Source organism: Anomalospiza imberbis, chromosome 21 (genome assembly GCF_031753505.1).
Source record: "Anomalospiza imberbis isolate Cuckoo-Finch-1a 21T00152 chromosome 21, ASM3175350v1, whole genome shotgun sequence".
Taxonomy (NCBI): domain Eukaryota; kingdom Metazoa; phylum Chordata; class Aves; order Passeriformes; family Viduidae; genus Anomalospiza; species Anomalospiza imberbis.
In genome coordinates this window covers 6,168,621-6,192,598 of record NC_089701.1, presented here as the reverse complement: position 1 = coordinate 6,192,598, position 23,978 = coordinate 6,168,621, and the positions used below count along the sequence as shown (strand labels likewise).

Below are 23,978 nucleotides of genomic sequence, written 5' to 3'. Positions count from 1 at the left end.
TGTCAGCCTCTCTGGCTCTTCTTTGGGTCACTTTTTCCAAGGGTTTCTGACCAAGCAAGTCTACAAAAGTCAAGGTGGATCCTTTTCAGTACCAGCAGTCTGACACCAGCCTCAGTATACATCAAAGGTGGTTACTTCTCTTTGGAAATTAGAGCCTTTTCTGTGTTATGGTTGTTAATTTGCACCTTGAAGAGCAGCTACTGAAGAAGCAAAGTTGTTCCCCACAGCTGGGTTCTACTTGTAACTTTATCAGATTCTGCACGATCTCAGGCAACACTTTCCAGTGCTTTGTGCCTCAGTTTCCCCTTCTGTGGAAGGTGTGAGACAGCCCTGAGCAGAGCTTAGCCCAAGTGCCTCCTGTTCTGAAGTGGCACCTGTGGATACTGTTAAAAAAGAATATTTAGAAGTGCTTTGAGATCCTTAATCAGACATTGTCCTTGAAGGGCAAAGCATCATTAGGATTATTATTCTTTAACTTCCCTCAGGACTGACCTTGGATGAGAACTGTAGGCACTGTTCATCGAAAAGAAAACACAGCTGGCCTCTGCTGACACTGAAACCAGCACAGTGGTAGGAAAGCTGCCTGTGTTATTCTTAGTCAATTAGTCTCTGTCTAGAAATATCACCCAGAAAATTTCCATTTCTGAACCAGTCAAGTAATTAGAACAAAAATGTCTCACCAGAGTAATAAGAAATAACCTCCCCTCCCCTCACATCTCCACTGAAGGATGCTGGATCTTTGGGGTTTCCTTCCTCCCTCCACTTAAACTTCAGCAGTTGGTGTTGGGGCTGGGTTGGTTTTTTGCAGAGCCCTGAGAGGATGAGCCCGGGCCCTTGGCACTGCAGACACCATCACCTCACCCTGTTTTCTCTTGTGGAGACCTGGATGTTTTCTATTCCACAGTAAGGGTGGCCACACTTCTCAATCCTGCTGCCCTGCCTGACAAATGGTTTATCTCAGAGCGGAGCAGCATGAGAAGAGATCAGCCATCCATCTCATTGGAGATTTCTTCCCTTTCTTAGGGACATCTGTTTAGGAAAACACAGGAGTTTCTGTAAGGTTTCCGGTGATACTTGAGCTCTCGTTGAAAAATGAGGTTTTAAGCCACAGGGCAGTCCCTGATGCATTGTTTTTCCATTGCAAGGACACAGACCCGGGAGATGCTTGTTGTCTCCATGTGCTGGAAGGATTCCAGCTGCCAGGCGCCCCAGTACCCTGGAAATGTGTGGGTTAACCCTTCCTTGCCTGTAGATGGAGTCAGAAGGATATGAAGAGGAATACGAGGCCTCTGGCCAGGGAAGCCACCAGCCTTCCTGTCCCCGAGCTGGGAATGCACAGCAGAAGAATGTCCCCCAGATGTCCCTGTTGAAGGTCAGAGAGCCTTGTGGGAGAAGTGACACCCTGCAGCAGGCAGGAAGGTGCTGCCATCCCAGGGACCCCCTGCTTGGCTCTAGAAAATCCCAGTGAAGAGTTGTGCCAGCTGAAAGCTGTGACTTATGTCCTTAATGGGACTGGGGAGGTCCTGTCATAGCAGGAGCAGCTGTTTGAGTCCCTTCCCCTGTACAAGAAGTGACAGGCCTGCTCACTCATGGGGCTGTGTCAGGGTCAGCCACCTTCCCATCGCTCTGTGCTGGGAAGGACAGCCAAGGCCCTTCTCTTGTCCTTTAAGGTCAAAGTATGTTGTCTCAATATCAGTATTCTAAGATAATTTGTCAAAAGACACCAGCACCATCTCCTTCATGTCTTTCCCCTTCCAAAGGAGAGGGGCTGTAATGTCAGGTTTGCAGGTAGGGAGGTCCTGATTGTCTTGGCTAAGGTCAAGAGGGTCACCAAGAACAGAGCAGGGAACTGCGCTGGTGTTTCCCACGTGTTAGCACTGCTCCTTTCCAACCCATTCACCTTCTCCTCGAGGCAATCTCTGACCTCCAGACATCTCAGTCAGGGATTTTCAGGCACTGTGGTGTTCAGAGCCTCTTTGATGTGACACGGTGTTTCGACAGCACATCTCCACCTTCCCTTCTCTCCCTCCTCAGGATGGTGGAAACCCAACACAGCACCGGGGCAGGGCTGAGCGCAGTGCACAGAGGGTTAAACCACATGGCTGTTCTTTGCGGGTCAGAGCGTCCTCCTTTAAACTGTGATATTTACTGTTTTACTTTCCCTTTCTTTCATCTGAATGGGAGGATTGTACATTTACTCCCTCCCGTCCTTTGTCCCTGGTTTGTTTTGTTTTGAGTTCTGGCGAACCAGTAAAACAGAAAGGCCGCGATCGGTTCCCGCTGGGAGCGACTAGCGGTCCCGTCCCTGGGAGACCCTGCTCACGCTGGGCTCGCCGGCCGCTTGTTCCTCTCAAATGGGCTATGATTTATGCAAGGCTTCATTGCCGACTTGCTCTCTGTTGATGGAGCCAAGAGGGGGGGCTTAATTATGACAGGGCTGGGCAATAAATGGGGAAAGCGAGACAGGAGTTAGGAATTACAACCCACCAGTCCCCCTTCCTTTCCTTGTCCCCCCCTCCCACCAAGCCCCCAGCAAATTTAACAATCTCCATCCCTTTTCCGCCATGCCCTTGGCTGGAGAATACAGCAGACTGAATCATGAGCGACATGCTGAACTCCTGTCTAATATAAATGTTTTACATTCTTTCCTGTATAGTGTGGGCCTTTATCCGGGCAGCCACTGCTGCTGGGACTTCATGTGCATCATTACACACACTGCCCAGAGCCCTGTTTGATGCAGGCCCTCTTTTCAACCCTGGGAACCTGAGAAAAATATGTTGTGCCACGGCCGTTTTAGTGTAATGACCACAATTTGTGTCTGTTTTGATTAAATATTTGCCATTGGCAGCTCTTCTGGTTCTTAAAACCTAAATCTTTCTGTCTTAAAACCTAAATCTCCTTGCCTTTAGCGGCTATCCCATTTTGGCCAGTGAAGAACATCATTACCCAATCTTCCCCTGTTTTTTCTTATACTCCTGATAAATTACTGAGATTTATTTGGCGTAGACATATCTATCCCGATTTGTGTCTGCTTGCAGACACAGCAATGTCGGTTAATTTAGCCCAGAGCAGACAGTGCTGGCTGCAAACACTGCAGAGCTACTGTGCTGGAAGCTACAAGGCCCCTGCTCTGCATCTCACGTTCTCACCATGGGATGCTCCTCTCACGTGGGGAGCAGTGACATCTTCCCCTGTGCAGTACCACAGTGCACCAGCACAGGCAGAATTTTCCCTGGGTTCAGACTGAAATGTTGGCTGTGCTGAAATGTGGCGGACTGAAATGTTGCTTCCATCCCATCTGCGCGGTGTTGGCCACGCCAGCAGGTTTCTGCACAAGCTGCCATAACAAGCAGCACATCTGTGACAGCGAGGGGGATCTCAGGAGGGTGTTGGGGGCTCTTGGTGTGCTCTGATCCCTGCAAACCCCTCTGCAAAGCACCAGCAGGCCAGCTTGAGAAGCATCACCAGTACACCTGGCTTCAGGACCCAAATTCCTGAGAGGCTTTTTAGGGTGGATGCTGCCATGAACAGTAGGTCTGAAGATTGACCTTCAAGCCTGAGCTTGGATATGCAGCACCCCTTGGAAGGAAGTTTGAAACAGTCTTGTTCTGAATGGGACCAGAGCAGGGATCTGCAGAGCAGGGATCCCTCTTCTGCAGGAACTGGCCTAAGGAACCAGAAATTTCTTAAAGAGCATATTCCCAGGAGAGAGAGAAAGAGTTCTGTGGTTTTCCAAGAAATTGGAAATGAACAAGGGATGTATTCTTTCTTCCTTTATTGTCTATTTTTGCCTAGCAACACATTTCCCTGTTGCATCTCATTGCTTTGCCATTCTCTGCCATAACATTTGCCTTCTTTGTGGCCTTGGGCTGTTGGAAAAATTCAGAAGCTGGATGCAGTTGTGTACCTGCACTTGTGTCAAATTGAAAGGACAATTGACCCAGCAGCCTTCAGCAATGCCACCCAGTGGCAGCCTTGCATAGGCAGATGTTGCAGAGTTTTCTGCTCTCCAGTTGATTTCTGCACTGGGCAATCTGTGCCGAGTCCACCTCTGCTTGCCACAGGTGTCTGGTCCGTGCAGTCTGGCCACGATGACAATCTTGGGCCCCAGGACTGCCTCAGCTTCAGACACAAAGGCCGTTTCAAAGCAAAGACCACTTCAGAAAGGTTGGTGACACGCCTGCAGGGTAGTGGAGCTTTTCTGTTGGTAGTTGTCATCCCATGGCTAATCGGTATTTCCATCATGGCACAGAGGAGGCGGGTGCCTGCAGTGGCAGAGGGGACAGTCCCTTGCACCTCCAGAGGCAGAAACCACTGGAGCTGGTAGGGAGGTTGCTTTATCTTAATTCTCAGGAATCTTCTCTTGAGATTGCATCTGTTTCCATCTTCCTAATTAAAAGCAGTTCTGTTTGCCTCTTCGTTATCCCAAACATTGTTAAACCCTGAGCTTAGACTGGAGGTTTGTTCCAAGATGGTTTCTGAGTAGTGTGCGAGATCCAGTGCCCCGCTGGCCTCTCTGGCTGCAGGAACCTTTATTTCCTACTGGCATCCCACCAGCACGACACTATCCAAGGCAAAATTAGTCTGCACAAAGGGCTGAGGCAGCTTTTAACCCAGAAGAAGTCTACCAAGTCCAGCTGCTAAAACGATGGCAAGTCTCTGTCTCTGTGCAACCCAGGAGCTCCTGGGGAAGCTGTTTTGGGAAAAGCTCACAGAACAAAGCCACACTATGGACTCGGCCTCCCTTCCTTCACTCATCCACTGCGCTGTGTGTTGTGGTTCTTGCAGATCCTCATGCTGCTGTTCCAGCTGGCCCCTAAAGCAGAACCAGCTGTGGAGTTAGACATTCCCATGGCCGGGAGCAACTCCATCCGCTCTGGTAGCCAGTAGGAATTACTGAGCATTATACGAGGGATGCTGTGCTATTGCAACCAGCAAGGTGGACCAAAGGAACTGTTTACTTTCTCAGCAAATAAAAACTGAAAATTAATTGTGCTCTTCTCTTTCCTCAGGGTCTAATGGGTTTCATTGGTCCGGTGGGGGAGCCTGGAATAGCAGGAGAAAAGGTAGGATTGCTTGCAATGAAATCGTTGTTGTAATTTTTGCAGGATAGGGAGGCTGGGGTGCGAGAAGGGTTGTGGAGATTTAAGTTGTGATGTGAGTGCAACACCCAGCTGGGAATGAAACACGTCCAGGGTGTCTGAGCTAGACTAGGACCAGGCCAAAATCATCCACTTCTCATTCAGGAATTAACATGCGCTGCCCTCCAGGGAGATGCTGTCAAATATTCTTTGAAAAATTAACTTTCCTCATTCATAATGTGCCAGGCAATTTGTATTTAACAGTCAGCTCTGTTTTTTATGGGAATGAGGGATCCATCAGCCCTGTGTTGCTGGTCATGGGAGGAGTCCATGGGATTGAGGTTACAGAATTCTATGTTTCAACCTCTGGGTTGCCAGGGGGGGTCACACAGGACCAGGGCTGAACCTGCATTGAGCAGGAGGTCCAGCAATTTCTCAGGTGTACAAGAGTGCAGCCACCCATCTGAGCAAAGGCTGGTCCAAATATTTCCCATTTTATCCGGTGAGGACCATCCCATCTGGCTGTCCCTGGTTGCTTTAGGCACACTCAGGGCTGGTGCCCTCTTGCGTACACTAGAGACACAAACCTCTTCCAGGGGAATAAAAAGGGTTTTATTTCACGTAAAAAATGTAAAAGGACGTTAATTTGTTTTCTATTAGAGTGTAAACTTTTATTCAGAGGCAGCTCCCAAAGACAAATCATCTGTGTCATTCATTGTATCTCACTCGCACGCTGCTGGTTTTCATTGGTGGTTTAATTATTCACAGTGCAGCCATAAAGATAGGGAAGAGCATAAAACGATGCATTCCACACATCAGTGCTCTCTTTCTCACTTTTATTGCTTCAAGCCCTGTCCTCTGGGTAATGATGTAAAGACTCTGTGACAGTTATACTGTGTTTGCTGCAGATCCATTTTATTGTCTGTCCACAGCAGTCTTTGGAAAGGCCTTTCTATCCTCTGGGCCCCAGTGAGGCAGTAGCAGAATCAGTCTCAGTCCAAGCTGTCAAGGCCCACAAGAACTAAAAAGAGTGACATGATGTGGGCTGTATTTTACAGAAGGAAAACAGAGGAATAAAGAGTGATGTGTCCAGGGTGGTTGCACAGAAAATTGGTGCCTGAGTGAGCTGTCTCACTGGCAGCTGCAGCCCTGAATTGAATGGAGAATAAGGTGTTTGCCATGACATGGGAAGATCTTTTTCTCCATTCCATTAAGTTCACATCTGTCCCTGTGCCTTCCATGCCAAAGCCTTGACCACATGAAGTATCCTCAACTTCCAGATCAACTCTGTAATGTGATGATGTTACATCAGTGTCAAGGCAAGCCCAGGCTGTCCTTTGAAAATCTGCCCTTGGAGATCCTCAGCACAGCTGGGATTTCCATCAGGCTTCTCTACCAGGACAAATTTAGGGATGACAGAAATAGCTATCATCAAATCAAAACCTCAACCAGGCCTCCAGTTGGCATAGTATCCTACAGCTTACTACGCTCTTGTGAGCTAAATGAAGTGGGAAATATGCTTTCATTAGACATAGCTGAGTCAGCAATCTCCATCCTGAGAGCTGCAAAAGTTAAGACTGAAGCCAGTAGAATCCAAAGATTATCAAAGAGAACAATACAGTTAATACACACTTAATAAAATCCATCCATTCAGGGAGAAAAAAATCCGTACATTGGTTTACAAGGGCCAACTGGTGACAACACAAACTCTGGGATTTGTTTTTAATAAGCTCCTTAGAGCCCAGAAAATATTTCCCCTTACACTTTTTGCTGTTGGAAGGTAGGTCAAATTTTGGGCGTCAGCTAATTGGCAGCATTTGCTAAATCCTCCTTCCTCATCCCCCTGAGCATACAAACCTAACACACCTAATTCCCAGTGCACCCCCGGGGCTGGAGGGAGACTACAGACAATTGTGTGGGAACTGCCACCATCTCCCAAAGGAGCTCTTGATGTCCCCACTGCTAAAGCCACACCTTCATGTCACCCTCACATCAGCAGGTTGTGCTGGTGCTCGTGGGGGCTTAACCCTCTTGTCTTCTACTTTTGGGTCAAGGACGTGTTCATGGAAAGTGAGATGGTCTGCATGAGGGTATAAGGAAGACTTTTGCAATGAATAAGTGATGTTTTGGTACATTAAGTTCTTTAACTGCTTGGTTTTGAAGGGATCCTATCTTTAGGGTGGGCTGGGGAGTCATCCAGCTCCGAGCCCCTCATAAATCAGACCTCCAGGTCATTCTTGCTGGCACTGTGGTCTCAGTATGAGCCACAGGACCGGTAGTTCCCCCAGAACACCCACAGTCTTCTCTGAAAGCACCAGGCAGCATCTCTGGTTTTTTCCTTAATTCCCTGTTCTCAGCAGGGCCTTGTGACAACAGACTTCAAATCCATGGCTCTGAAATTCCAGCACGTGTAAGGACTGTGATTCTGCAGGAGAGGCATGTCATGCCTTGGGTGGGAAGGGCTGGAGATTTCCTTGGGTTCAGTCCTAGCACTGTTTGGAATTGAAGGTGATGTGCCTGTTTCCTTCATACGTTGGTGCTTTTGATGGTAAAAGTCCCCTCTCTTGGGATGTGGAGGATTAGTTAATTCCTGCAATTCTTCCATTACTCTGATGAGATGGATGGAAAGAGAGTAATACTGAAAGCATTTTTTGGAAGAAAGCTGATGGCATAGACATGAATTTGTGGATTTTTTTAGTTGTTTCATTGCTCTAGATCACTCTTCCCTATGTCTCTCTCCTAGGGTGACCGTGGCCCAGTGGGACCCCCTGGCCCTCCAGGAGTCAAGGGGTCGATGGTAAGGAGTAAGTCTGCATTCTCTCACTCTTGCTGCTGCCCCTCTGTCTCTGTCCTAGACAAGGGTGCAGCTTCTCCTGTCTTTTAGTTTCATGACAACAGCTGCAATTTCTTCCCGTGTCTGTGGGGATGGGAATGGGCATTTGAGTGGATATTGAGGTGTAGCAATTGAGTCCAGCAGTTTTTCCTTCAGTGCAGCACTGGGGTTCGAGGTGTGTTCTGTGGCTCCATCAGCTGAGGACCTGCTGTGTCCAGTGGAGACAAGCCAGGAGCTGAAGGACGCAGCTCTTGCAGCTCTTCCTGGCTCTTGAACAGACAGTGCCCACCAACAAGGATCTGTCCAAGCTTTCCAGAGCAACTGGAAATGCAGGGTGCTTGGGCAGCACAGTCACTGTGCCTTGCTGTGCTCTGCCTTTCAGGGAACTACATTTAGGAATTTAACAGTGGGGACCTCAGCTGGATCTTGTCTTGCTCTGACACTTGTTTCCTGTCTACCACAGTACAAGACCCAAAGACATATTTTCGTATTAATTCAGCCCGTTCTCTCTGGGCTGTTCAGAAAATCTTGCTGCTGATATCACTGGCCAGGTTGGAGCTGGGTTAGTGACAGCCTGGCCATTTCCTTCTGCCCCTGAGCAATTTTACCCTGACAAATATCATATCTGCCTGACCTTGCAAGCAGTCAACAATCCATTTTTCCTGTCTTCCCACTGGGAGGAAGAAAGTCTGTGCAGATTGTGGACATTCACAGCAGGCATGTTCTTCTGCCTTCCCTTTTAGGGGCACCCTGGGATGCCAGGAGGAGTGGGTTTTCCTGGGATCCCTGGACCAACAGTAAGTAAAAGCTATCATCATCTTGTAATGCCACATCCTGGGCATGCATGGACCAAGTCAAGCAACTGTATTCCAGTTCATTTGAGTTTGATACAAACAACAGATATGGAGAGAGCAATGGGACATGAGTGGGAGCAACAGGGAAAGAGACACAAAAAAAGCACAGTGCTTAATTCAAAATTTTGTATTCCTAAGGTGGGATGCAAAAGTCACAATCCAGCCTCAATCTCTTAGCAGGACACAGGCTCCCTAGTTTAAGGTGTTCTGGGCTGGGAATGGTTGGCAGTGTGGGGATCACACCATGTGATATAGTGATGTATCATGGTCGTTTATCACAGTGACCACGGCATGTAGCATGACCATCCTTCATGGTCAAAGACCCTGCTGGCATGAGAGGAGCAGCAGAGCAGCTTCCCCAGACTGACCTTCCATCTGGACAGGCTCATCTGGCACACTGCAGCTGTGGCTGGAGCATGCAATCGCCATGGAGGCAGATTTTAGCCTGGCTCCAGTTTCCCACAGATGTTCTTTAGATGTAGTTCGGGCTCTCCCAGCAGCACAAGTGCTGCTGGAGCCAACAAAAAGGCAGCCCTGGGTGGGTGCAGGGAATGGATTTTTCTCAGTGTGTGAATTCCCACAGTGCTGGTAACTGGGAGGAAGATCACAGCAGTGAAATGCCCGAGAAGTGCCAAAGGTGTGGCCTCCAAATCGGGGTCAACTCTGCCACTGCCAGGAGCTCGAGGACGCTCTGGGTACACTGGCTGCAGGCAGCTGCTGCCTGGGCACAGACTGTGCAGTAGCAAGTGAGTGGAGGTGAGGAAAAGAGAAAATCTGAGGTCAAGCAGCACCTCAGGGTGACCCATCCCTGCCTGGAGAGCAGCAACATGGCACCAGCCCTGTCCTTACAATAAGAGCAGCACGATGCCACCCGCAGCCCCCAGCGCTGAGCTGCTCTGTGGCCCCTTGTGGAAGCACTTGCTGTTGACAGAAGCCTAAGAGGCAGCTGCATATCTGTAGATGTCTCATTTTTAACAACTTCCCTTCATGTTAGCTGCCACATGACTTGGGGACAGCCGGAGCACTGGGCTCCCCCCTGCTGCAGGCCTGTGAGCACCCGTGGCCAAGGCAGTTTCTGCCCTGTGGCAGAGAGCTCCAGCCCTGAGCACCATCCCATGCACCACTAAATGTACCTTCAAGTGAAGCCAAATTTTGTCTGTCTTCACTGGGGCATAGCAATAGAAAGAGCTGAGGCATCAGATCCAGGTGGAGATACCAAAACCTCTCAGCAAACCTCTGGGAGCTGAGACTCTCCCCAGGTCCTTCTGCTTCCTTCAGTTCCCTCTTCTCCTGCAGGCAAATAACAAGCTCATCCAAGCAAAATGTTTGCTCCATAACTGCATTTTAAAAAGTCATAATTCAATAAGCCAACCTTCCCCACAGAGCCAGTAAATCAAATAATCTCCTAATATCAAATCCCCACTCATTAACTCCAGCTGTTTTTCCACCAAACATTCCTTATTTGCTTTTCAAGCCAGACCTGAGGCATGCAGTTGTTGTTTGTCCTAAACTGTTAAAATCTTTGAATGAGCCTTAGCAGTGATGGCTGGTTAATTCAACAAAGGGTGACTGGAAATGGGAAGCAAAGTCAATGGTAGGAAACTTTGCCCTTGGTTTCAGCTTCCTGAGGGTTGTGAATTCCTTTTTCCTCTTCTTACTCACCATTATGGTGCATCTTTTCTGTTTATATACAGTTTTGGAAATAATGTGTATCTATAGGAATATTAAAGGTCACTTATCTTCTCCTAAACAGTTCATTGGAATTCCAGCAGGGTATCTAGCTATTCCCTCAACGTTTGCCATTACAATGAATGTTTCTGTCCTTGTACTTTCATAAGCTGTTTGGGATAGGCTGCGACTTCCCGAGGAGATTCCAAATACCAACTAAGGATTTAATTTCAGTACATGGTTATCATAAAAATCTCTATAAAACAAGCATCTGACACATCCACTGCCTGTGCCAGTCACCGCTGTCCTCACTACCAAAACTGAGAGGTACTGTGATCACAAATACAGCTACAGTCAACTGACATTTCCATACTGAGTGAGAACAGCTCAGAATTTGTATCCCGAACTTATGTGCCATGCACAAAAGCAAAATCTTCATAAATGGCAGTTATAGGAGCAGTAGGAAGATCACAGTCCAGTTCTGTTCTGATCTGTGGTGGAATTTGCAGGGCTGACAGTTGGTAAAAGCTATTAACATGTAAGCAGCCAAATTTGATGTGGAATGTTTGAGAGAGAAAGGAGTGAATGTGTCATTTTGAGGTTTTCTTTTCTGACAGCAGAAAGGCACTAACTTTAAGTATCAGGCTTAAAAGCTGTGATACAGAACTAAGCACTGTTAAATAAATATATCCCTTATGTTTTTTTACTCTGATAAATAATCTAGCTGGGAAAAAAACTGGCTTTCTGCATTTTCTGTATGCACATTAATGAATGATGTGTGTACAAATCCAGATTAAAAGAAAACCTGAGATCCTTCTTTAATTGTAAGAAGAACAGGATCATCCACATCACCAACAGTCCACATTAAATTAGTATCTATCTGCCAGTATCAATATTTATGCAGCATTAACAGGGCAACAGTTACTTAAAGATAAAGTCAGTATTTGGCTGAAAAGATCAAACTTGGATACCCAAGATGAGGTGTCTGATTTTGTATTTGGACATCTAAAAATGAGATTCTGGTTATTATTATTTTTGAACAGATGCTGAGAAACAGCTGCTTTTAATAGATTCAGAGGGGATTCTGGGTGTTCAACTTCTCTTCACATCACACCACTGACACAGATAACAGCCTGCAGGTCATTAAGCACACAAACCTCAGCCAGGATCTTTGGCCTAAATGTTCACAATCCAAAGACAATCCATGACTTAAAAAAAAAAAGGCCATTTATAGACAAGTAAAAATGGCAATGTTTTTAGCAAGTGTTTGATGAACCAATCTGCTGGTCAAGGGTCTGCATCTGAGGCCCCTGCAGATCCCATAGGAATGTAGGGTCTTACCAAAGCTGCTGCCTTCCTCATTGTGTGTCCTTTTTCCCCTTGCAGGGTCCAGCAGGAGCCCGTGGTGTGCCAGGGGTCCGAGGCATGAAAGGCCGCAGGGTAAGCACTGTCCATGAGCTTTCATCCCTCTCTTCTTCCAGACACTGGAAAAATAACCTGCTGCTTTAGTCTGGGGGTGTGAAGATGAGCAGGACTTGGGCAGCACCTCCCCAGACATGTTTGTGCTGCACACAAAGGCTGTGTGGTCCTTGAAACAAATCTTACCAGGGAAGTGAATGCTGAGGATGTGTAAGGGCAGAGGGGTCCCCACAGTGGAGGTTATCATGGAAGTGGTCCAGCCTGTCTTTTCCAACTACCTGCCATGTCAAAACACAGTTTATGGATGCTTCTGGTGAGGATGATGAAGATTTAGTTGTCTGAAATTGTGGGAAAGGGTGCAGGTAGAAAACCAGAAAAGGTGCCTTTGTTGCTGTGGGAGAAAAAGTAGCTGAGATATGAAGTGTTGTGATATAACCAGAGGCAGATGAAGGAGCAAATGTTATGTCATGACATAGAATTAAGAGACAAGGCTGACAGAAGTAGAGCTGGGCTGTTCTACCCATGTGTTGCCCTCCAGTCCCACAGGATTGACACCTCCCAGCAGGGCTCCACGGGCATATGAGGAAGGTGTGCTTTGCATTGTCAGTAGATCAGATCATAAACACGTCCTGTGCCTTTCTAAGGATTTTTCCAGCCCTGATTTGATGTGTACATACCTCAACAGTACCACCCTGTGAGCACAGGTGACTCCTCACCCTGCCTGGAGAGAGCAGCCCCCAGCCTCGTGCCGGGTGCCACTGCCCGGCACCACTGGCAGAGCTGTGAGTTCACCTTTCCCTCAGAAAAGAGCTCACAGGCACTCAGAGTCAGCTCTTGTGTGGCTCTCCCCGCCCTCTTTGGGTGACAGTCGACAGGACAGTGACCTCTAGACCTGCCAAAGCTGCTTGTTTTCCTGCCTGTGACATCCAGCCCCCATCCCACTGAGCTCTTCAATCTTTCTTCTCCAACGGGATATTTATTGCAGGAGCATCCCTGCTTTGGATTGTTTTTCCTTGTCCAGCTGCTTTACAAAGTATTAATAGCAAGCACACATGAGTTCTGCTGAAGGCCCCAGCAACAACATATTTTGCATTTCTCCCTCCAAGGATCTGTTCCCATGTTTCATTTTCAAAGACATACACTGGAGTGAACAATACATTTTACCTACTGCCACACTCTGCTTCTCCTGCAACTTCTGCTTGGGTGATTCAGGACAGCCAACAGTTTTGTGTTTCCCTATGCCAGAGTGAATGCTTTCTTCAAATAGCTGGGACCAGCAAAAGAAAATGGAATAACCAACTAGGAAGCTTTGTAACCACAGAGTTATGTACCCTGGAACTGCTCTAAACTTTAAAATCACATCTAGAAGGATGCCAGTAACATCCAAGTTTGGCAGATGTTTATCAGGGTTCATCTTTTAATTTGTGACTGGGAATTGTGACTTTTTTTGGGGAAAAAGCTCCCATTCCTCTGTGCTCCTTGGTGGAAAGGCCCATGGAGTTCACTCCCCAGGTCCACTTGCAAAGGGGCCCACGGGGAGCGTGCTTCCTCTGTGCTGCCCAGCAGGGATTAGCTGGGCTGTCTGGGATATCCATGATCATGTTGGATGAGAAACTGGAGGTGTTCCTTCATGGCAGGCTCTGAATGGATGGTGGAAAATATCCCAAGGTAAAACTGCAGCACGGGGTTGAACAGGAAACACCTTCTGATGGATCCAGGCTGCGAATGTGAGGGCTCTTGGAGAGGTGGGTCCTCTCAGGGGATCAGGTGCTTTTGCCAGTGCCTTTAATGTTTGCAGTGACACAGAAGGAGTCCTGGAACTGGTTCCTCCCAGCTGCCAGCCAGGGATCCTTCCCCATCCCTGCCACTGAGCCCTCCTTTCAGCAGGCGTGCACAGGCAGCTGCAGTGTCTGACTCTTGGGTTGTCCAAGATTCCCTCACATAAACCTTCTTCAGCTTCTTACATCCGTACTGGCCTCAAGGCCACAAGGAAAGCTGGATTCAGCTCCCAGGAAAGGAGGTTGCCTGGGACATCAGGGATTTGCCTTTGGCTGTAGCTGGATCCAGAGAGAGGGTGTCAAACCTTCCAGAGAGATCCTGTGGAACATCAGCTGCCACCAGCACTGTCCATCCTCAGAATGACATATCATATAGGAGAGACCTTCAGCTTCATGGCCTGGCTTTGCATTTCCTCTCCAGATGTTCAGTCCAGCAGGTCCTGTGCCGGTCACTCCCTCTGGACATGCCTCCACGGAGAGAGCCAGACTTCAAAGTGCATCCCAGCCCTGCAAAGCAGGAATGCAGCAGTGGCTGGATCCTGACAGGCTGCAGTGCCTGCAAAAGGTCACCTCAGGATGTGCAGAGCATTGAGGCAGAAAGGAGGCAGTGCCTGGGGAAAAGGGAGCGTTAAGGAATTGGTCTTGCCCTAAGGACATCAGCGTCGGGTAAAACTCTGCCTAAAGCTCTACCAGCAAGGACTGACCCTTTGGATCTGCTGCTGATGTTCCTGCTCTCAGCTCCCATTGCTGGGCTGTGCTGTGGTGGAGATCTGGTGTTGTTTGAGCACTGCAGTGACATAATCCATGCAGAATTTGTGAGGCAGAGAGATGCACTTTCTGAGATCCCCGGCAGGAAGGATGAACCTGGGCTTTGCTGTGAAATTCTACAGATTTCAGTGAATATGATATAGGGAAGTCAGTATTGTAAGAACCAGCAGATCTCCTGCCTGCAGGATTTCTCGTTCAAATCTCTCTCATTCACATTTTCCTTCTCTTCATACTCTCAGAAGATATTCCAGGCACACAGTATCCTATGTTTGCTTCCTTGCTCCTGTGATTCTGGCTCTTGCTTTATTCAGGATGGGGAAATGATCCCCCATCTGTAATTTCAGACATTACTCTCTGTCTATCCTAGCTTACAGAAGGGATGTAATTAAATTCAGGGTGGAAACATTAATGCAGCCCCTGCCAGATGTTTGTGGATTCCATGAGCTCTGTTTGTGGATGCTTCATTAAAGTTATTCTGCTTTTGAAGGAAACGTAAATAGCAAATATGGTTTTGATTGTAAAGAACAATGGAGACTTTTTGGGGTCTGCATTTATGTTGTGATAGCTTTTATAGTGTCAAGATATGTATATTTTTAAAAGAAAAGCATTTTAAAAATTGTAACCTTCTTTTTAGTCCTGACAGAGCTATTGTCCCTTCACAAGTCTTCATTTATTCCACCAAACTGATACTGAACAATTTTCCTCAAATGTTATTTCCTTTCTAGTCTTCCCTAAGGAGAAGAAACTTGGACATGTGAGCCCAGGCTCATTTCCCTTCATCTGTATTCAGTGTAGCACTTGGATATGTGCTTAGTATCCAGCTAGTGACAGCTATGTACATGCTTAAACCTAATTATTTAACCAAATCAAGGTTTAAATTTGGAGGCAGTTGGTCCCTTACCCTATGTCACTTAAATCCTAAAGCACATTTCTGCTAATCAGCTCCCCACAGCAGGAAAATGTGTGGTCTCCTAAGGATAATGTCATCAAAAAGACTGGGAGTCTCTATGAAGGGCTGAATATCAACCAGAGCCATGATTTTGTAACTCACATTATAGAGCTGCAGCTGAAATCCTGCTGTAAAGTGCCTTACCTTGCCCTATTCTCCTGGCCAAGGTGCCTGTCAGTATTTCTAGAATTTTATCTTCTCACTGCTGGGTTCTGGCTCAGGTGATACACAGGAGCTTTTCAAATCCCAAAGCACATTTCTCTTTTCCACTGTGCCGTTCATTCATCCAGCTCCTGCATCAGCTGCTGCCCACGTGAAGCCTGCAAATCCAAGATAAGGGGAGCACACCTGCATTCCAGGCGCTTTGCTGCTCCATGCCAGAGGGAAGGAATCGCTGCTCTGCCACCCACATGGACCCAATGATTTCCAGCATCACCAACTGCAGGAATTTATAAATGCCAGGGATTTGTAAAGTGGTGTTATCTAAGCAAACCTGAAAATATTTGCCTTTCCAAGGCATGTTGTTCATGGAGAAGTGGAGGGTATTGTTCTGCTTCCAAGGATCTTTCTAGTTGACTGAGAAAGCCTCAGAAGTGTTTGAGGAAAAGCTCGTTCCAGATCCATGGCCAGGGATGTGTCCCTTTGGCTTCACTCAAGGCATCTGCTTGCTTTTTTGTTTGTCCAGGCTGTGATAGCAAAATATCAATATTTGGATAACTGGGTAAGGAAGGGGCTTTGGGTTTCTGGAAAGGAGCTACTGACTGCTCCTTCATGCTGCTGTTCAGAGGCTGGTCACTGTCTCTGTCTGAGCTCTGAGTAGGTGTTTAACAGCAGGACATGCAGCACTGCTCTGCAGAAACACCTTGTTGAGTACATAGTTCTGCAGGAGCATGTCTGCTTTAGCAGCAGGATATATCCCTATTGCCTCACCTGGAATGGCAAAGCCTGGAGCTGGGTTCCCCTGCCTTTGTGAGGTGTCACCTCCAGCCACTATGGTAACCCCTTGTTTAGTCTGGGGTTCCTGATAGTGCTGCTTGGTGTTGCTCAGCACAGGGAAATGCTGTCCTGGCCTGCACTGAGGGTCCAAGGGGAGCCCAGGGGCTCTGCTCAGCCCTGCTTGCAATGCCAAGCTGCCAGGTCTGCAGGGGGAAGGCACCTTGAGGTCCTTTGAGGAGCCTTGAGGCTCTTGGCTTTAAGATGCTCCCTGGAGAGCTGCCAGGACCTCACTCACTCATCTCTAACCAGCCTGGTCAGTAAAAGAGAGTTTTAAAAATGTAACTAATTGACTAAATGTAGGTTTTCCTGTCAGGGTGGATTCAGGGAAGCCTTTATGCCAGGTTTCAGCCCAGGAGGCTGGAGAAGATGAAGCTTGCCACATAAATAGAGGGTCACTCTCTCCTTCTTCAGGTCAGATGCCAGTGGGAAGGGCTGTGATGGGATTAGGCAGGTGACTCCTGCAAAGTGAGATTGCCCTGGCAGATCCTGCCATGCTGGTGACAGGGCTCTGCTGGAAGAGATGAGGATACTGTAAACACTTCCCCAGCCAGCCAGCCCTGATGAGAGCCACAGCCATTGCTGAAGGGCACCCAACAGCCTCCACCTGGCTCAGAGCAGCCCCTGCACTGGCAAAGGGGCTGAACAGGGCAGGACAGGCTACAGAAGATGGGTCTGGAGGGGCCAGACTCATTCCAGTTTCCTTCCCGACTCTGACCCAGATTATCACTGTAACTTCCATGTCCCACTTGCTTCTGATCCCTGTTCCCTCTTTGAGCCTGAGCTAAGGAATTCTTGCCCTCTGCACATCCTTCCCCTGCTTCTCTAGCAGGTCACCACATCATCTCAGACAGTAAAGATGTAATTGCACAAAATATCCAAGTGGCTGCTCAAAGGAAAGGGGAACAGTTTGTTTTCCAGGTAGGATGATTTGGTTGTTGAGGGTGCTTTCCCAGAGTGCCAACATCATACCCATGCTGACACCTCCCTTCCCAGTGCAGGTCTGGGTATTTGCTGGGTGTCCCAGTCACCCCAGGCAGCCTCCAAGATGCCTCCAGGCCCTGCTCTTCCACCACCCCAAGTAACAGGGCTGTCTGACTCGAGCTGTCAGTAGCCCTGCTTTTAAGCGACCTTCTGGTCTTTGTCATTGTGCTTTGAGGTTTATAGGGACATGGATTCATAAAATCTTGGTCTTTACTGCTCTCTGATCTAGGGGCCAGCATGAGCCACAGCACTTGGGGTGTTGGGCTGGTGAGAGGTGCTGTGACATTTGTGCAGCACAGCCCCAGCTGTGAAACACCCCTTTGGTTGTGGGGATCCCATCTGGGGCACAGCCCTCTGTCTGTCTGTCCTGGCGGCCAGGCTGAGCATTCTTCAGAGCTGTGCCATACTGGCAGTGCAATACAGGCTCTCGGTTATTCAGACTCTGCTCCTCTGAGCAGCAGAGGGCTTTGCCAAGCTCAGTAGGAGTTTTTGCATTATTTTATATTGACAATGTTTGTCTGCTGTAATAATTTGGCTGGGGTTCCTGTACATTTCTGCTGTACACTGCTTTTCTTTGTGAGTCTTTCTCTTTGCCTGTCATCCTGGAGTTGCTTTTCTAACACACTGGCTCCCTAGCCCTGTTATTACTTTTGGCACTGGGTTTGCATCCCGATTAAGCACATTGGCTCCTGTTTTCCCTTTCTGCATTGGCCAGCTCTCAGAATTCCTCTTACCACTACGTTCTAGCACTGCTCTGTGTTTTTATTTATTATTTATATTGCATTAGTGCCTAAGAGTCCTAACTGAGCTCATGAACTGATTGCAAACATGATGTCTGTTAACAGAGTCTCTTCATATGCCCTTTTTTAACTCTTTTATTTTCCTTCACTGTGGCTCTTTATTCTCTGTCCGTGTGACACACTGGTCTCTGGGGGTCACATGGTCCAGAAGGTTGTGTGTTCAGCTTCCCTTGAAAGATAGATGGTCTTTAAAGTCCCTTTCAACCCAAACCATTTTTTCTGTGATTCTCTGATCATATCCTTACCCTCTTCCCAGGGCTCTCCTCACTTGGAATCCTCTAAAAGAACAAGGATGCCCCTTCCTCAGTGATGCCCAAGCTGTACCATGAACTAATTTTAGCTACTCACACCTGCTCATTTGCAGCAGGGTGTGTGTCCCACACACCTCCTGAGGCCCCTGTGCCCACCTCACACACACACCCAGGAGCAGATGCCAGGAATGGCACCAGACCCTCCCCACCCCCAAATGCACAAGCACCTGCCTGGTCCTTAACATCAGCCAGATCGTTAAATATCATTCAGCTGTAGCTGAGGGCTTGCAGTTCAGCTGCCAGCAAATACACTTTTCTCTTTGGAAGGAATTTGGGGCCCAAGACAATGTGAAGGTACTGTACAGTGGGGGTCGTGCACCTCTATACCATCAGTGTGACCATGTGACAGTGTGGTGTGGCAAGGGTTAAGGGCAAAGGTGTTGGAAAAGCAAGGTTTCTAGGAAGAAAAAGGTTTGCTGTCAATAAGGCTGGAACTGCAAGTTTAACTGTGCATTGCAAAACTGTAGTCATGTAACCATTGTCTGAAAATAAGGCTGTTCCTGGCCTGCTTTTCTCCTCTGGCTTGGGTTAGTGGTTGGTAGTTGGTTTAACAGGAATAAAAAGTGCTGTGTGCTGGTAACGGTGAGAAATGAAGCAACAAAACACAGAAAGAATCTTTTTAGTCCTGGGCTCTGAGCTCTGTGCTCAACCCAAGCAGGTATAAGTTGGCTAAGCCAGGATTGATCTCATGGACTGTCCTGGTGGCCAAGGCTAAAATGACAGCTGGATTTTCCAGTGAGCTATATCCTCTGTGTTCTTATTTTTGCCTCTCTTTGCCTCCTTCTAGGGTGCCAGAGGGCCTGATGGACCCGTAGGCGAGCCAGGGGCACGAGGTGCCAAGGTGAGTGCCAAGGCTGCTCTCAGCTGTGCTGTGAAATGCTCAGGGCAGGATCACATCCTCCCCCAGGAACAGGGATGTTCAATTGCTCCATGAGGATCAACCAGCAGGGATGAGTCTGTCTTGCAACCAGAGTAAAATCTATCCAGAATTGGTATCAGGGCCCTTGCCCACACTCCCAGCTTGGGGTGTTCCTTGGGAAACAATCCCAGGTGTTTGGCCTCTCAAAAGCTGCAGGGAACTGGAAGGGAAATTTGAGGCACAAAAATGCAAGAGCAGATGGGCTGAGGCAGAAGAGCATCACCAACAGCTTGTGCTCCTGCTGGATGTGTCTTTGTCTGTTTGTTTTGCAGGGCCGACCAGGGGAGCCAGGCAGGGTGGGCCCAGATGGGCTGCAGGTATGTCCTCTGTGAGAGCCAGAGCTGCCAGCCCTGGGGACACCCACATGTCCTCAGAGCAGCACAGGTGTGTCAGCACATCCCCAGCTGAAAATTGCTGTCACTGTGTGTTCACAGGGCAAGATGGGGGAGACTGGGGAGACTGGAGCACGTGGCTTCCCAGTAAGTGTCCATCCCTTCTACTTCCTTTCATAACCTCAAGTTCTTGAGTCCTGGTCCAGGAGGAAGAATCTGGATGCTATCTCACACTTGCAGGGCCACCTCTCCCCTCCTGTCACTGGAGCACTTTTGAGGTGCACATTTCTGCCAAGAGACATGAAGGATTGCTGCTGGGTTGGAGCTGACCCTGGTGTTTTTAATTTTTCTAGGGTATCCAAGGACCTTCGGGACCTCCAGGAGCAAAAGGGGCTCCAGGCGACCCGGCAAGTGTCTTATCAGTCTCTCTCCATCTGTCTTTCCTTGCACACAGACACTTCATTTCTTTCTCTGTCTGTCTCTTCCCCACCACTTATCCCTTTCCCAGCTTCTCTGTCCTTGCCAACTCCAGCATGGTCAGAGATGTGAAAGACTTGGCTAGAGTCCTAGGAGCCATAAGGAAAGACAAGGTCAGACCCCTGGAAAGCAAAAGGGAGCCATGGATCTATCAGGGAGAGTGTAGGATATGGCCTAGGAAGGGATACTTTGGAAGGAAAGGTAGGAAAGAAGGGCAAGGTTGGGTCTGGGACAGGGTCAGATGTAACAGGAGGAGTTGGAGTCTAGGTGGAGTGGAAGCAGGAGCAGGAGGGAGGCTGATGGTGTCAGAACTGAGCCCACAGCTTTGGGGGAGTCACTGGGGAAAGGCAGACCTCAAGGAGGGCCAGCAGTGCTGGGCTGTGAAGGGAGAGAGTAAACCAGACACTTTCAGATTGGCCACTGCAGTTGTTTCAGATGGGAGCCAGGAAGATGAATGGTCTTCTGAGCTCTTTGCATGTTAAGGTGCCTCAGCACACCCGCTGCTGGCCTCTCCATCCCACTAGCCAAATCTTGCACAGTGAGTACTCCTCTGAGATGTGGGAGGGAACTGGGGTTTTATCTTACAGACCATGGACGTGATGGCCCTTCAAAAATGAAAACAGTTGTGTGAAAAGAGCCTTGTCTCTCTATTTTGCAGGGTCCCCAAGGACCACAGGGGCCACCCGGGCCTTTGGGAGAAATGGGGCATAAGGTAGGTCTGTCCTTTGTTGCTGTTTGTTTTCCCCTTCCATCAGGAGTGGCAGGACAGAGGGAGGAGTAAAGGTGCAGGGGAGCATCCCTCCACACCTTGCAGTGTGGAACAAACAGGAAGGATTTCCCTTAAGTCTGACAGTCAGCTTCCAAATGAAACAGTGAAAATCAGAAATTTGAGCACCCTTTTCATCACAGGCCACAGACACCCAGCTAGTGGAAGTGCAGACACATCTTCTCAAGAGAAGATACATTTCAAAGGTGACCACGGCAGGGACCAACTTTTTGCACCAAGGTGCAGAGTCAGGGAGCCAATACAAGCACAATTCAGACTGAGTACCAGTCTTTCCCTCTCCCTGGTGCTGTTGCTGACACACACAGGTTTGCCAGCCCGCCCAGATGGCCAAGGCAGCCCCAGCAGAGGCCAAGGCAGCCAGTGCAGGAAGCTCGGAGACGCCTTTGCTGCTGACGGTGCTGCTGGGCTGTGGTTGCCATGTAGCAGTGACACAAACACACCAAAACCAACCAGCAGCTGCCAAACACTGCCCAATGGAGTGCAAGGGATGCCTCCATGGTTTCCCCCAACTCCCTTGCACTTTTGGCTTTATTTCGCTCCCCTTAAAATAATAGTCTTGGCTCTTTCTATCACATGTGCCCCTTGCACAGCTCCTTTCTGTAGGTCCTGAGCTGTAACACAGACGTGAAGGTGGCTTTGAATGCAGTCTATGCAAAGTGTGTGAGTCATGAAAGTTTCCATTCTCATGGCTGCTGGACTGCATGGAGCGAGCTCTCAGCATGGTAAACCACACTGGGGAGCTGGAAAGCTGCTACTGAGCCACTCTGGATGCTGCCAACCAAGAAAGTACAGACCTTCATTCAAATCTGTAACTCTTCCAGGAGCCTTTCTCTGCACTGGCACCTCTGGAGAAACCAAAGCAGGATTTTTGCTTTCATTGGAGCTTGAATTTTCTCATTGCGTGACATGACCATTTGTTCACAAACCCAACACACACCCTGCTCCCTCCTCTGCTTGAATCCATTTCAGCAAGCCAGGAATTGGCTTTATTCCCTGGGTAGCTCCCTTGACTATGTGCTCTTTTTTCCTTTATTCCCAACTGTAAAGAGAAGGGAGATTGTTGTCTGGAATGCAAATATCATAAGTAAATAAACTACTCAAATCCTTTAAAGAGAAGCTTTACTGTCCCATCTTTGGGCTTGTTTTACAGACTCTCATTCCCCACGCTTCTCAGAGGTAGGAGCAAATGTACAAAGATGAAAGCTCCCAATAGATCTTGGTACTAAAGATAGTGAATGACTGTGACCCCACAATCAGGGGCTGCACATGGAGCTGGACTGAGTGAGAACAGTTTGCAAGGTCATTCTCACATCTTCCATCTTTCTAGCTTAATTCCTATCTTTTTCCAGGTCAAGCACTCATTTTTGGCTCTTTGAGGGATGCCAAACCCCTCTACCAGAGTCTGTGCTCACACGAGAGTGAGAAACTTTCCCTCGGCCAGTCCAGCCTGGCCTGTGGATTTCTGGTCTGAGCCATTGGCCTTTGGATATTTCCTGGCCCTGGACAGCCAGAGACAGCTGGCTGATGGATGTCAAGGCTAATCTGGCCAAAATTTGTGCTGGAGGGCTCAGTGTCACCTTGCAGCCCTCAGCTGCCTTCAGCTGGCAGCACCATCGTGCCCCTGCCTCTTTGGGAATGGGGCCCAAAGGCCCAGCTGGAAGATGTGGGGCAGCTAGCCCCTCATCAGAAGGAGCCTGTTGGTGCAGGTGATGTGCTCACACCCGTGGGAATGGAGAGGTGGGGCTGCAGGGACCAAGAGCGAGAGCACAGCCAAACATTTCTGTTGCGCACTGTACCAGCCCAGCCTGCTGGACCCTTGCAAAGAGCTTCCAAGTCTAATTCTGGGCCTCTTCCCTTCTGTCCCAGCTGGTTCCAGTGCTGCTCCCTGGTGGGGTTACTAACCTTAGAAAGCAGAGGGATTGGAAGGAGCAGAGAAAGGTGCTTGGCAGAGGAGGCTGGGGAGAGGGGAGGTGTGAGAGCTGATCAGAGCCCTCCCAGACCCAGGCACGAGGGGCCTCTTTGATGCTGTGGACCCTGAGCCAGCTCCAGGGAGGTAATTGCATTGCAACCAGGGCTTGGCTGTCCCAGGAGAGCTCTGCTAAAGGAGTTATGTCTTTGATCTTGCTTTCTGCTTTGTTACAATGGGTTTTTTTCATTATCTTGTTGTTTTGTTTTTTTTTTTTTCCCAGGGACCGCCAGGCTCAATGGGACAACCTGGTCTTGCAGGTGAACCTGGCATGAAGGTAAGAAAAGCCCTGAGTGCAGTTTCTCTGTCAGACTGGGGTGATAAATGGCAACTTGTGCTCCTGAAGGACTGAGTGACATTGCAGGTTTACCCTCCAGCAGCCAAAGCAGATTGTGCATTCAATAAAAGAAAAAGTTTTAAAAAGCTAAAATTGGGTTAATTTTAACCATTTTTTACAAATTCTTGAGCCCCAACCTGAGGGAGAGGCTGTCAGTGCTGGGGAGAAGCCCCAGCCCAGGGATCTTATCCCTCAAGAGCTGTGAAGGGCCTTGGAAATGAAGCTCAACTCTTTGCAGATCCAAAATTTAAATGGAGAGAGGAGTCCTTGAGACTCAGATATCCAGGCAGCTTCTAATTCAAAACCAGAAGAGTCTTAGGAAGGTCTCAGATTTAAAAATACCCTCAGACAAGGTCCTGCCACAGTTTCCAAGGCTCAGCTCTCTAGGGACTGAACTCCTCTGATGGTTAAGGGGGAAGGGTGCCCTGCTGCAGACCATGAATGCACCTTCTTGTCCACATAAAAGCCATCTCTTTGTTTGAGTAAAATCCCAATGCTGGGCAACTCAAAGGGGGTTTTATTTAATCCTAACCCACTTGGTCTGAACATTTGCTCTTGTGTGCAGAGCTTTTGAACAAACTCTATATAGGGATTAAATGCAATTTCCTCTGTGCTGCTCTTCACTCCCACCCCCCACCCCATCCTTTGCCATGTTTTCCTTGGCAAATCTTCTGACATTTCACTGGAGCTACCGTGTCTTTGGCATCCTGATACTGCAGGAG

At 48.4% G+C, this 23,978-nt stretch overlaps 2 protein-coding genes across 6 annotated transcripts in view; one reads left to right on the top strand and one right to left on the bottom strand.

Annotated features, from left to right (window-relative positions):
- The window catches only part of COL27A1 (collagen type XXVII alpha 1 chain), a 140,994-nt gene that overhangs the window by 80,370 nt on the left and 36,646 nt on the right, over positions 1-23,978 (top strand). For all 5 annotated transcript variants that reach the window (XR_011005647.1, XM_068211426.1, XM_068211427.1 and 2 more), the window contains 10 exons: positions 5,013-5,066; positions 7,825-7,878; positions 8,658-8,711; positions 11,823-11,876; positions 19,226-19,279; positions 19,630-19,674; positions 19,792-19,836; positions 20,043-20,096; positions 20,825-20,878; positions 23,143-23,196. Coding sequence is in view for 4 of the 5 variants with exons in the window: in XM_068211426.1 (XP_068067527.1) it covers positions 5,013-5,066; positions 7,825-7,878; positions 8,658-8,711; positions 11,823-11,876; positions 19,226-19,279; positions 19,630-19,674; positions 19,792-19,836; positions 20,043-20,096; positions 20,825-20,878; positions 23,143-23,196 (522 nt within the window). In the remaining variant the exon portion in view is untranslated. The remainder of the gene's footprint in view (positions 1-5,012; positions 5,067-7,824; positions 7,879-8,657; positions 8,712-11,822; positions 11,877-19,225; positions 19,280-19,629; positions 19,675-19,791; positions 19,837-20,042; positions 20,097-20,824; positions 20,879-23,142; positions 23,197-23,978) is intronic.
- Positions 696-23,978, bottom strand: part of SLC25A25 (solute carrier family 25 member 25) — a 100,192-nt gene continuing 76,909 nt past the window's right edge. The window contains exon 11 of the mRNA XM_068211436.1: positions 696-727. Coding sequence (XP_068067537.1) covers positions 711-727 — 17 coding nt within the window. The 3' untranslated portion in view covers positions 696-710. The remainder of the gene's footprint in view (positions 728-23,978) is intronic.